The 13,365-nt window shown below is 36.9% G+C and overlaps 1 protein-coding gene across 1 annotated transcript in view; it reads left to right on the forward strand.

Moving 5' to 3' along the window:
- LOC139689674 (endothelin-converting enzyme 2-like) overlaps nt 1–13,365 on the forward strand; it is a 284,393-nt gene that overhangs the window by 253,474 nt on the left and 17,554 nt on the right. The window contains exons 3-11 of the mRNA XM_071586864.1: nt 1,892–2,050; nt 3,149–3,297; nt 4,622–4,684; nt 5,241–5,456; nt 6,249–6,376; nt 6,606–6,709; nt 8,055–8,179; nt 9,928–10,023; nt 12,535–12,869. Coding sequence (XP_071442965.1) covers nt 1,892–2,050; nt 3,149–3,297; nt 4,622–4,684; nt 5,241–5,456; nt 6,249–6,376; nt 6,606–6,709; nt 8,055–8,179; nt 9,928–10,023; nt 12,535–12,869 — 1,375 coding nt within the window. The remainder of the gene's footprint in view (nt 1–1,891; nt 2,051–3,148; nt 3,298–4,621; nt 4,685–5,240; nt 5,457–6,248; nt 6,377–6,605; nt 6,710–8,054; nt 8,180–9,927; nt 10,024–12,534; nt 12,870–13,365) is intronic.

Consider the following 13,365-nt stretch of genomic DNA (forward strand, 5'->3'; position numbering starts at 1 on the left):
AATAGATTTGATAATGATAGTTAATAATTTTAGATGAGCTATGTTTCATGCTATTTGATTAATGTGAGCCAAAATTTGGTTGGTCCAGAAGGGTAAGATTCATCAGTATTTCAGCCCAAAGATACGTTAATTGTAGCCCTCCTTTCTTCCCTTCCAAATGCTCATTGCCATCTACGTAATAGCCTTCCCACCTTTTCCTTGCGGTGAGTATTTGTCTTTCTCATTGATAGCTCCTTGCCCTCCCCTACCTGACTAATTGATTGTGTCTTAAGGCGCGATGGTCAATCCGCGTGGGCCTTCTTTTGAAGTGATCCACATTGTAGTTGTTCTCTCCTATTCTTGTTCTTCATGCTTCTTTGATTCTCTCCCTCCCTCCATTCACTTGATCTTCAGAATTCACCTCCAGGATCATTACATCTATGGTTATTTTCTACGCTCATCTATTTTTTCAATTTTTTCACATCACTAATGGAGTGCCACATTCCACAGTTATGTTTTCTCACCCTAATTCCTTGTAATCTACAGTGCCTCATCTTCTATTTGCACAGACATTGCCCAAGAATAAAGTGGTGAGATGCCCACCCTTCTTTTGGGAAAATGTTTGAGCAGCATGGGTTGAGGAAGCCATGACAAGCAAAGTAACTGTCATTGTTGCAGCGTGCATTTACTAAGAGTCAACCCTTTCTTGAATGATCACATGAGCAATCAAGGCGGAAACTTTTATGGTGTCATTTGGTCATAACCTATCGAAATTTAGTTGCAACTGTAAATAGCCAACTCTGTTAGAGTTGAATTTTTTCTTATGGAGAACTTTTAATAATAAAATTTGAACCATAGTAAGTTTCTGGATCAAAGAAAAAATTCCACATTGATCTAAAAATATGTGTTAAATGTTTGACCCCAAACTGTATTCACATTTAATATCTGGGGTCAATAGCCTTTCTGACATAGGGATGGAATTTTATTGTTCACTATAAGTGGAAGGCAAATCATTTATTTCCTTGGTATTTTCTTTTACATCTTTGGCTATCTTACTTATTGGGATTTGATTTAATTTCAATATATTTATTGAAGTACAAAGAGACCTGTTAAATATTTTAAGTACTCCATATTTCCCATCCAGCCTCTTATTTTATTATTCTGATAATTTTCTATGTCGTTGTGGCTTTTTGAGCTGGCAACGCTCCTACAAGGCACCACAACATGCATGAGTATTGTGTGGCCAACCTCTCTCTCATTGAGTCTGACAATATATTTTGGCTAAGCCTCGGAAAGTCAAAGAATTTAGTGGTTGGGTTGTATTGACCACCCCATATTCTCAATCTGTGATTTCATACTTCATTTTGGTTGATATCAATATGTTAGAAGTAAAACCAAATTTTTATTTAGAAATTTAAAAGATAATTAATTGGTTTTAAGTTTACCTGATCTCATTTTAAGCATTTCAAAAATGCGGGGTCGGAGATCATGAGACTTCTCTGGTGCATTCCTGTAATGTAATTTAAATTTTTGGTGGCAGAATTGGTTAAGAACCATTAATCAGGACATCAAGAAATTATTTTGTCAAGTTTTTATAAAGAACAGGATGGATTAAATATGGCAAATAGCAATTTTCTGTGGTGCATTTTGTGATTTCATTTATGATCTCAGTTAAAACTTCATAATTTTTATACCATCGTATTTAGAAATGGATACAGCTCTTGTGTCTGAATTTTTTTGTCCCTAAAACTATTTGTTGATCTGGCATTTTTTAATTTTCTTTTCTTTTCTTGAATTTCCTTGTTAACCAAAAATCAAAATCTAATTCTCCTCTTTAATTTCCATTTGGGCAAGCATCTGGGTTTCCTTGTTGACATAGGACTAAATTCTAATTCTCCTCTTTAATTTCCAGTCCGGGAAAGCATTAGAGCGATGCTTGCCACAATGGCCCACCCAACAAAGGTGAAATCACTGCCATGGAAGGTGAAGTACTTCTATGACTCCTGTATGTCACTGGATAATGTTGAAACAGACAAGGAGAGACCTCTGCGGAAAATCATAAAGGAACTGGGTATGTGTGATGTTAATACCTGCAGAAACCCTTGAGCTGCAATGCACATCAGTATGTGTGAATTTACAATTTATACTTTGTAGAAGTCAGCAGAATAGCAGAGAATAATAAGTTGCAGGGTATCATATTGATTTGGCAACTAGTGCATTCTTTCCATCCCTAGTAGTCAGGATTGAATCTTGGTGATGGGTAATTTGTTTTGCAGTGGCCCTCCTTGGGTGCGCCATATTCAAAGAGCACTTGAAATGCAGCCACATGAAGTGTCAAATGATGTGACCCTCTCTTAAAGACCAGGCCTATGCTGGTGCAAGGTTTATTCCTCCACCCATGCTCGATTACCTAAAATTTTACCTCTAAAGTAATCCCTTGAACAATGCCATTGTTCTCATGTTCGTGGTCTCATTTAATAACTGCCATCACCATTGCTCTGTCACAGCCATTGTGAAACGGTGACCCATGAACCAGATTTGTGGCAGAAGTATTGCTTTAACATTTATTCCACGGCAGATTCCAGAAGATCCTTAAGGGTATGCATGCAAGCATCTTTGATGGCACTTTGTGTCCCATTGTGCCATTTTGCATTGTAATGCATTTTGGTACAAATAAGACATTGTGAAACTTTGAATAAAATGTGTATTAATATCTTTCGACAGTTATTAAAACATCAGATGATTTTAGTGCTTAAGTAAACACCATCTGGGTCTGTCAAATTGGTTGGAATCACTTCAAAAACTTGTCATTGTGAATTTCAATATCTTAATAATTTTGCCATGTAAGCACCATCTGAATCATGACTGAAGGTATGCTATATCTAACTATATCTACATGTTGGTGAAAATTAATGAAAATAAAATAATATCATCTGAGTTCAGCGAACAGATACTTGTCCCATATGTGTTGGCAGGAGTTTTAAAATTTGCATTTGGCAAGTTGAAAGATGAGCTAACGATTTTGGAAACTTTTAGATAAAATAGCACATTTTCTTCAATTTTGAGTAAGGCTGTGGCTAATGCAGCCATGACAGTTGGCTATTGAATTAAGGTTTTCCCTGGGAGGTTGGGGTGTCTAACGATTTGCATTTCAATTGCTGGAACGTAGGGGATTGGCACGTGCTCCGTGAGTTCTCTGTCCACTCGTGGGATTTCAAGAGGACCTGGCAGAAGCTGCACACAGAATATGGAGTGACACCGTTCTTCAAGGTTGAAGTTGTGCCAGATCCCAGAGGTGCTGAACGCAATATTATTCAGGTAATTTCATTTCCCTGGCCAAGTTATCAATCCCCAAATCTGTCGCCACAATGGCATCTACAAGTCTACTCACCACTCCAAATCTCCCTTCTGGAGTTCTTTTTATCATTTTTCTGAACTTCATTCATGTCTTGATTTATAGTTTTCAATTTAATTTCATTCTTGATTTATAAACTTAACCATATGTATTTCACTTTGTGCTACTTACGTAATGTAAATTTTTGCTATTTTTTATTTTGTGCCAACTTTGCCAAGTTTTAATATTGTTTACAGATTTGCTGGAAAACCAAAATTGAAATTTGGAGTTAATTGTATGTAAAAATTGGTAGCAGCAAGTGATTTAATTAGGTTGTTCTGTGCACTTCATATCTTTCCCACTTAATAAAAGGACTTACATCTGACTCACTGACTGAATAGCTGGATAAGCCATTTTTTTGTCATTATTCGTGCTATTAGGAGGTGAAATTCATACAAGTGACTCATAAGCCAAAGTCACAATTTAGTAATTGATTGAGTCAAATGAATTTTTGGAAACTTTTTCTCAAAAATGTTGTTTCCAGGCCACCACCACATGTTGATTGCAATCATAAGGAACATTAAGCTCTATACCTTTTACTGTGTCTATTTAAATATTAATTTGTCTTTTTTTCTCTAAATTCATAATTTATTTTTAAATTTTTAATCATGGTGGGTGCATGATATTTCCTACCTTTTTGGCCGCATTCATATGTAAAATATGAATATGCAATTGAAATATTAAGTGCATGATTACATAAACAGTTAAATATTCTAGGATTGAAGTAAAATGTCAAATCGTTGTGGGGCATGTTGTTACAATTCAGGCTGTCAAATTATCAGAATGGAGCATCTGTTTGTTAAAGGCCAAGTTAAATCATAGTAACATTTATTTAAATTTGCCTGTTAAGTTTTTTTGTATTAGCTTGACTGGCAGATAAACTTTTTGGATGAAAACTATTGTTAATTAAAGTGCATGCATTCAAAGTTAAGTGATTTCTTCAATCCTTTGACACTTATTTATGACGTTGAAAGCATTGTCTCAAAGAATGATAGGTATAAATTTATAAAATGTTTTCATGTGCTATGTTGGAATACATGTTTGTTTTTTAACTTGATACACCCAGTTAGTTGCATTATTTTCTTTGAATTTCTGTACGCATTAAAAGGTCTCTGTCTTGGAGCAACCCTTTCCAGGAAATAAATTGAGTGAATTGGAATAAAAGGGTTCAATATTAAATGCACTGATGTGGACATTAATAAAGAAATGGGATTGGTGCATTAAATAACAAATGTATTCCTATTCTAGGTCAGCCCAGCAGGATTGGGCCTTCCAGATCGGACATATTACTACAGGCAGCCTAATAGTGATGTAAGTTTCACCAAGATATGAATGCAATCATGAATAAGCAATAATAGTTAGCCATCTGATTTAACAAAGAAAACTGGAAAAGGTGGAATTTCATTCCCACTCCTGTAAAACACGACTTCAAATTTTTTCAATACATTTTTAAAGATTCAAAATTTCCTCGCAGAACTTAAAAACTAGATTCAATATCATTTGAAAAACTGGGAAATCATATAAATATTCAATTCATTTTAGAAATTACAGATAATGTTGAACAACATCTTTGAGTTCAACCTCTTTACTGCCCAATTCCCCCCTCCCCTCCTTTGCTGCCCCTGGCGCTCCATGAGCTAACCCCTTGGGTTAAGCCCTGCTTAGCTTATCCTCATCAAGGATTCCAAAGGGCCGGAAGTTGACACAAGACCAATGCCCAAGGTGGGGCTCAAACCAAGCTATGCATTTGCCTATGCAGGAAAGAGTGCATTTCCCATTGGGCTAACCCAGCTGGCATTTGTTTCACTTTATATGTCCTTTATTTTGTATAGAGTCAGCATGAATATGTGTTCTCGACTGTTTCTAGATAATTACGGCATACAAGCGATACCTGAAGGACGTTGCCCAGCAGCTAGGTGCCACCACAAGCTATGCATCGTCCTTTTCCGACGATGTGTTTCACTTTGAGAAGCGGATTGCCGAGGTGACCCCGTCGACGCCCCTCTCACCCAGTGACACCCCTCTACAGTGGGATAGCAGTAATGTGGGCACCCTGGGCAACTTGCAGCAGATTGCACCCTCGGTAAGGGGCGGCACTTGAAGGAGATGGTCTTATTGATTTTGCTGAATGGTTGGGAAATTGAACATAACGTCTTTCTACGGCAGGAAACTTTGAAGCTGTAAAATTGCTAGAAACTTAAATTTAACATATATTAAAAATAATTTAAGCTTACTATCGCTCACTGTGATTCTGAGTGATGGTACTCCATGTGTTGTTTAACTTACAGTTATAATAAAATTTCTTTGAGATTGTCATTAATACCATGTCAATGAAGCAGCACTCATGTCTTGCCACAATTGTTGTTATGTCTTTGTGTCAGAGGTTGTCTTTAATTATACTTTTGCTTTGTGTCATTTTTTTTAATATCCTATTTTTTGGCCACCATATCAATTTTATTTAAAAGAATTTTTAAAAATGGTTTTAAAATACTCGGTCAATTTCAGTGCATGATTTGATCTTTTGTTTCTATCAAATGGAATGTTTTTGTCGATTTTGAGGTATTACGTAACTTTTTTACTGTTGTTTTAATTTGTAATAACAATTCTCCTTTTGCCTTTGTTTTTCCATACACATCCATATGGTTTGTTTTCATAGAGGTGTGTGTGTTGACTTAGAATTTTTCCTTCTAACTTGAGATAATCTCATTGGTTTATACGTATAGTATATGTATTGAAATTTTCTGGTTTTTAAATTTTCCCCAGTGAGCTTTATAAATTTTGGTGCTCATAGCTTAAATTTCTTGTTTTGAGTTTCACTTCATTTCCGATAGGTTTTTCTGTCGTCTGATTCCCTTGATAACTTTTCCTCCCGCAGATCCCCCTCATTGAGATACTGCAGGCAATGTTCCCTAGAGCAAATATACAAGACACCACAGAGGTGCTGGCGCCATCTGTATTTTACCTGAGTAGGATATCTACAATAATTTCTTCTACCGATCGGAGGTCAGTACACTGAACATATTTACTGAAAACGTTTGAGAATTGATGAGATTTGTATATTGATAAATACCTAAGATATCATTTTTTTATATTATTATGTATTATTATTATTATTATTTATACATTGTCTACATGCATCAGCATATGCCACCTCGTGTGTTTCTAATTAGCCTTTGCTAATCCATTTCTTTGTGTTTGCAATGATTCAATTAATTTGATGTGTTTATCGCAGTGCACTCAATAACTATGTGATGTGGAACTTTGCCTCTGCACACCTGGTTTACTTGTCAATGGAGTATCAGAACATAGTGAACATCTTCAGGAAAGAAACTGAAGGTAAGAGAGATTGCCTTGATTAGAGTTGTATACCCTGGTAGTTTATTTTTAGGAAAACAGGATGGTTAATTTTGGGAGGGTCTAGTGTTGAGTAGTGTTGAGTGTATGAGACCTGTTTTCCAATAACAGGCAAAATGGTTATATATTTATGGGACATTTAAAACTCTGCCAAACACTGCATTCATTAGGTTTCAAAATTCCAATGAATTGATTGCCATAAGGGGATTTCTCTATGTGCTAACCCGGGACGCAGGTTAAACTACCAGTAGGTAATTTGAAGATCAATTTGCGAACAGGTTTTTATTGTCTGAGGCATACCGAGTATGGTGATCGTAGCAACTGTCATCCTCCATTATTGATTTCCCTCATCATCGGATGCCATGATCTTTGGCGGTGATCTCTGGAACGTGGAACAATGTAAGCATCGGTGGGCATTGCAATCCATCTGCACATTCCTGGCAAATTATCAGTGCGATGCCACATGACCCCCTTCACAGACTTCAGGCCACTTAAGCCAAAAGAAAAGATGACTTCATTTAGCACATTTTTTGAACTTTCGAATTTTGATTTGAAAGTTTTATCCATTCATTGCAACGTTAACTACCTGCGTTATGATGATCTCTCGTTTTCACACTTAAAATATGAAAATTTAATCATAAACACTGCATTATGTGAAGTGTGCACATTGTTAACCCTTCCTCTTGCATGGCCTCATCCCTCCTGCTTTTCTCGTATGATCACGTTCTCAGCAGAGGCAACTTCTGTTTCTCCCATCTGTATATGACCATGTGCATACAATTGGATCTCCAAACTGTAGGTACAGAGATATTATAGTATCTCACACTTTGCCTTTAACCTATGACATTTTCACAGGTCATATTTAATGAAAAGATGTTGATTGTCTTTCTCAGTCTCTGTTATTTAACTGAAACTGCTCATGTGACATCATTCATCTTTTAAAAAAAATGTTGCATCATTTCGACTGAAAGGAATCAGTTGACAAGTCCAATGCCACACTCTTTATCCCCTCCTCCTCATCATCTAGAGTCATACCAGGGTTGCCAACCTTCAAAAACATTTTTAATTTTTGTGGTCTCCTGATTAAACAATCTGTTTCAAGGCTGTGTTTTGGTTTAGGGCTTTGAGACAAATTATTTCACTTTATCCATATTATTATTATTCAACATTCTTTAAGTTCCACCAAGTGATGGCCAAGTTTGTTGACCTTAGTTTGGTAGCATTTGGCAGCAGTGTTACATTTATAATAGGAATTACTTCTGCAATATTAGAAAGTCTAATCTTATTGCACATGGATTACTTTTCATGATTCTTGTTTTCCATTTAGGAATTCAGATGCCAATTGAGCGTTGGGAATTCTGTGTGTCTGTGCTCCAGAAGTATATGCCGTACGCCGTGATGGCCCTGCACCAGAAGACTATGCAGAAGCAAATGGAAAGCAACAGGAGAGTGGTAAGCTGTATTGACTTGGTTGGTTTAACAATGAGATATGTTGATTCTAGTGATACTCCTGAAGTTTGTTCTATTATATTAACCACCTTAATCATACCAGTGTCTGTACATTATTAATGTAATATCACTTTATGACTTTAGGATTTTGATTTCAATTAAATTTGGTTCCTAAGGGTGTTTTGAAATAAAATATTCTTTGCTCTTGAGTCATTGCCTAGCAAATGTATGTGTATTTATATGAGTGACTGTGTTGGGCACCTTCTGTGTGCAAAATGGCAACCCCTCACCCAGTTGCCACTCCCCCCATTGGTGAGCGAGCCCTCGAGTGGTGGCTTGGACCCAGATGGATCACCCCTGATTATTAACACATGCAGGGCAAGGCTTAGTGACGAATTCGCCAGATACAAGACTGATAAGTAATCCTTAAATCCATTGGACCTTCTTTACTGCTTCTGTCATGGAGACAGGTACCCAGTTAAAGAGTTGATGAGGAAATGGACCTCTGCTTCTTCACTTTCCAAGACACGACAGCCCCAGCCAACAAGTTGATATATCTACTCCAGCTGTGCAATCTCTTTTATAGCTCAAAATGTTCTCCATCATTGTCTGATTGCGATAGTCAATCCTTTACTCCGTATAAAAGACTCGGCCTCCAATTGGAACTCCTCAAAGTCAGCAAACACTTCACTCCTTGATTTCATTATGATCTCGGCGACATACCTTGAGAAGTCGTCTGCAGAGATAAAACTCCCTCACCTCCCGAGTGATTCAGGACTGAGTGTTCCTCGAATGTATATGAACGAATGGTTGAGGCCCATTGGCGAGCCTGAAGTGCTTCCAAGTCTCTCTGCCAAACCTATCGTGCTCCATTTGTCAATGGGTGAAGGGGCAGTGCAATCTTTCGCTTCTTCTGACTCCTTGTTTTCATTCAGAGTGCTCCTAATCCTGGATTTCCTTTAACATAGATTTAAGATGTGAATTTTCTAAATTTAGTAGCTTCAGGCGTGATGCGGTGGAAGTCGAACAAAATGAATAACTACTGGAAAAGTGCTACGGTCAGTTATTCATTGTGTATGTTCTAGGTTGGGTGGGGCATATCCGCAGCGTGGCAGTGCAAGAGTTTCTGCCTTTAATTTGAAAAAATTGAAAGATTGCCTTCCTTGTCTACATTGAGTACAATTTATTGGTGGTCAAAAATGTTTGTCTCTGGTGTACCTGCCTAAACACACTCGTGAGAAATATTTTCCTTTAAAGCTTTAGAGTTTCACTTTACCAAAATTACTACCCCCAACCCATAGCCCTTTAGGATTAATGTTTGTTTGCAAGTGATCTCAACAGCAGGGATAAAGTTCATTGGGTGATGAAAGAGGATGTTGAAGGAAGGAGCACTCCTAACAAGAAGCACCATCGTAAATTTCATTCACTTCATCTGGAGAGAGAACTACACAACTGTTTTTGGCCTGTGAAGACACAGGTGTGAGTCACTGGAAGTCTTTTGTTGCTAACCCTTTTATTACCAAAACAAAACACATCCAATGTTACCAACCTTTGAGTTGTGAAATGGAAAAAGGTCAACACAAATAAAATTGCACCTTCATTACAACCAGGTGTTTTTTGAGCCTAAACAGATCTTCATATAAATAAGAGCAACTAAGGCTAATAATATTTACTGTTAGAGGTTCCACGTTATAAAATTTGAAAAAAATCACCTGCACCAGTTTTCTAATTGAATACTCTCCTTTCCTTAGGTTGAGGAAATGTTTCACACCATTAGAAATACGGCTCTGCGGAGACTGGCTGAGTCATCATTCAACAGGCATCTGAAGAATAAACTTCTTGACAAGGTTTGTAGGAAGTTACTAATGGACTGTGATTTTTGATTTTAAGTTGGGGCAATATTGTGCATATCAGTTTTATTGTTTAATCCTGCTCTTGCCTCCCTCTGTGTTTATCTGAATTTTATGGTATTAATTTTCTGCATTGTGTTCACCTACTTGTATTTCCAGTAAACTGTCGATATTATCCATGCGCTTGTGGATGCGCAATGAAGCATGAATAATTGAAATACGCAGAAGATATGGTCATGTGATATAAATGGATGTACACGTTCGGAAGCTCTCCTTTTTCATTCAGTGTGGCTAATGCGAGTTTTTTTTTTAGCAAAGGGAAGTATATCATTTCCATTTTTTGACCATTTTTATTAGGGTAGAATTACAAGAGCAAAGGATTATCATGAAGTGAATATCATCATCACCATCTTCTAAAGGTGGAGCCTAGTTGTTGCAGCCATTGGTGTCTCTCTCCCTCCATTGCCGTTCTATTCAGTTCATTGTAGGTTTTCACTCTCAGATTACTTTCTGTATCATCTCTAAATTTCTTTCTTGGCCATCCTCTTACTTTTTTTCCTATTATTTCCCCCTCCATTATATTTTCCAGGAAGTTGGCATGTCTCAGAACAAGTCCGACAAATTTAATTTTCCTTTTCTCCATCTCTTTAATTACATTCCTTTCCTCTTTAATTTCTCTCAAGAGTTTCTATGCTGCTGTTATTGTCGGTTTATCTTGTTCTTCTTATCCTTCTCCAAATCCACATTTCCATCACTTCAAAAGCAGCCTTTTCCCTCTTTCCCAATGTCCATGTTTCGAATCCGTGTAATAATGTACTCCAAATAAATGTTTTCGTAAAAGATTTTCTAATCGCATGTCTTCTTCGCCAAGGCTATCCTTCTTTTCACTGCAGAGTTGCATCTGCTCTCTCTTGTAATTGTCATATTCACTTGTTATTCCAAGAGACAGCAGCAGGGAATAGCAGGGTGTATTTTCCTCACAAAGCCAAAAAAATCTCGTGGCCAAGAAAAAATAAATGACTGGCAAAGGACAAATTCAAAAACTATTACTGCCATAGAGTCATGCTCAGCAAATGACACCAATTAAAATAATTCGATTAAGATAGATAATGGCTTGCTATAGTAAAACTATGTATTTGCTTGGCAAAGAGGAGAATATGGAATTCTCAGGGCTATTGTAGACGAGGGAAATGATAATGGGAAAGTATAGATGTTTCAAAAATATTTTAATTAAAACATTAAATACTGTTAACAACTCTTAATTTTGTAAAATTGAAAACTTTTGAGAAAGCAGAGGTATTTTTCAAACTTGTATTTTTTAAAAAGTATATCGAAGTTTCAAATCATTCAATTCATTACTATTGTTGTATTTTATAAAACATTTGAGGTTCTGGGAAGAGAGAGAATAGCACAGATAATCTGTGCATGGATAATCAGGTGTTTACTGTAAGTATTTATCACAAAAGTATAATAAATGATATAAATAACCTCCTCATGAATGGTACATCCTTTTTGTTTTGACTCGTAGGACTAACAGTAAGATGCCTACCAATTATGCAAGTGTAAATAGTATTGTTGTCATTCTACCCTAATCTGCTACTGAACATTAGGTGCCTAAAGTCTGACGAAATATAAATTAAAAGAACTATAGTTATTGTAACATTTAAGGTAGATTTTGGTTGGGCATAGGCAGAGCAGCAATAAATTTCTTTGCCTTTCCTCCTCTCCTAACAAAACACAACACAACATCCAATTTTACAAGAAGCCTTTATTCACATCTGTGTACTTCCTCCCTTCATCCTGTCCAACATCCCTACCCTATTCCTGCCCTTACCTGGTTTGCGTAACGTTCTCCCCTCTATTACAGTCTTCAACACTACCGATCAGAACGCCCTTCATCCATTTTTCCTACCTCCAGATGATTTCTCCCCCTAAAAAACCCTGTTCTCACCCACCATACCATTTGTTTTCCTTTCAGTCCATTTTACCTCCTCCATCCTTCTGCACACCCACATTTCAAAAGCCTCCAATCTACGTCTATCCTCCTGCTTTAATGACCACGTTTCCGCACCGTACATAGCTACGCTCCATATCAAAGTTTTTACGAGTCTTTTCTTAACATCCTTACTTAACGTCCCTCTCATCAACTCCCTCCTACTTGTGTAAGCCTCTTTGCCTAATGCAACTCTTATCCTCATCCCACAACTTTAACTTACTCAGTTTAAAACACTTTCTAAACAGATTTTAATTAAATCATAGGAGCTTTCACAGTCCAACTAACAGTCATTGTAATGTTTTTGATTGTTTCTTCCTGTGCAGCACATTGGTCAACCCAACATTTCTTAAATTCCGACAGCTTCTTGCATTTTTTGGTATGATTTATTTAAATGCTCTCATTCAGTAGTGATTTGAGTGCAAGTTGCTAGCGACAACATGGGAGTCAGAAATACTGTGAATCTTGAGTTATTTCAAGCAATATTTTCTTTCCCTTTCCTAATTGAATTTAAGGTTGGCAACATGAGTGTTCAGGTTGGATATCCAGACATAGCGCTTGAGGAATCTGTAGTTGAGGAGAAGTTGACAAAGATGTTTGTGCAGAAGAATGACTTCTTCCAGAACATCCTCTATGGCATAAGCTTTCATCGGGAGGTAATGGAGCAGCGCCTATTGTCAGGCACGCGTGGCCACAATGGGATCAACGGGAATGGATTCTCAAGCGAAGGCTGGAGTGACTGGGGTGATGAGGGCTCTGGGACCAACGTGATATATCAGCAGGGTTCAAACAGAGTGTTTGTGCCTCACCAAATACTCCTGCAGCCATTCTTCAACCCTGGATATCTTAGGTTGGTATTCATCTTTCTTTGCATCTGTGAGACACCCTGCAGGATTTTCCCATGTTGAAGGCTCTTGTGGAGTATTCTCAGTGGTGATTATTCATTATTTTGGCCCCTGTTTGAAAACTTTTTGTGGGAAAAGTAAAAATAACCTCAGTAATTTTCAACTCTTTCTTGGTAAATTCTTGGGTCTCCTCAGTGGCTAGCATATTTTATTTTCTGTATCATGAATAAGCATAGTGATTTTATGATTATTCATGATACAGAAAATAAAAAATATGCTAGCGATAGTGATTTTATGATTTTCCTGACATAAATTAGGATTTACAATAGACTTTTTTCTTGATAAAATCATGAATTGGGTACTAAAGAAATTTTTGAAATTCAGCTTCTTCCAATTTTTGAAAAAAACCTTCCAAAAGAGATTTATTTTTCATTGTCCATGTACTGATTAATGTTGCAATATTTTTGTTTTGATTATCAACCTAAAATTTGCAGTGAAATT

This window comes from Hetaerina americana, unplaced genomic scaffold (genome assembly GCF_022747635.1).
Source record: "Hetaerina americana unplaced genomic scaffold, ioHetAmer1.1.p SCAF_27, whole genome shotgun sequence".
Lineage (NCBI taxonomy): Eukaryota > Metazoa > Arthropoda > Insecta > Odonata > Calopterygidae > Hetaerina > Hetaerina americana.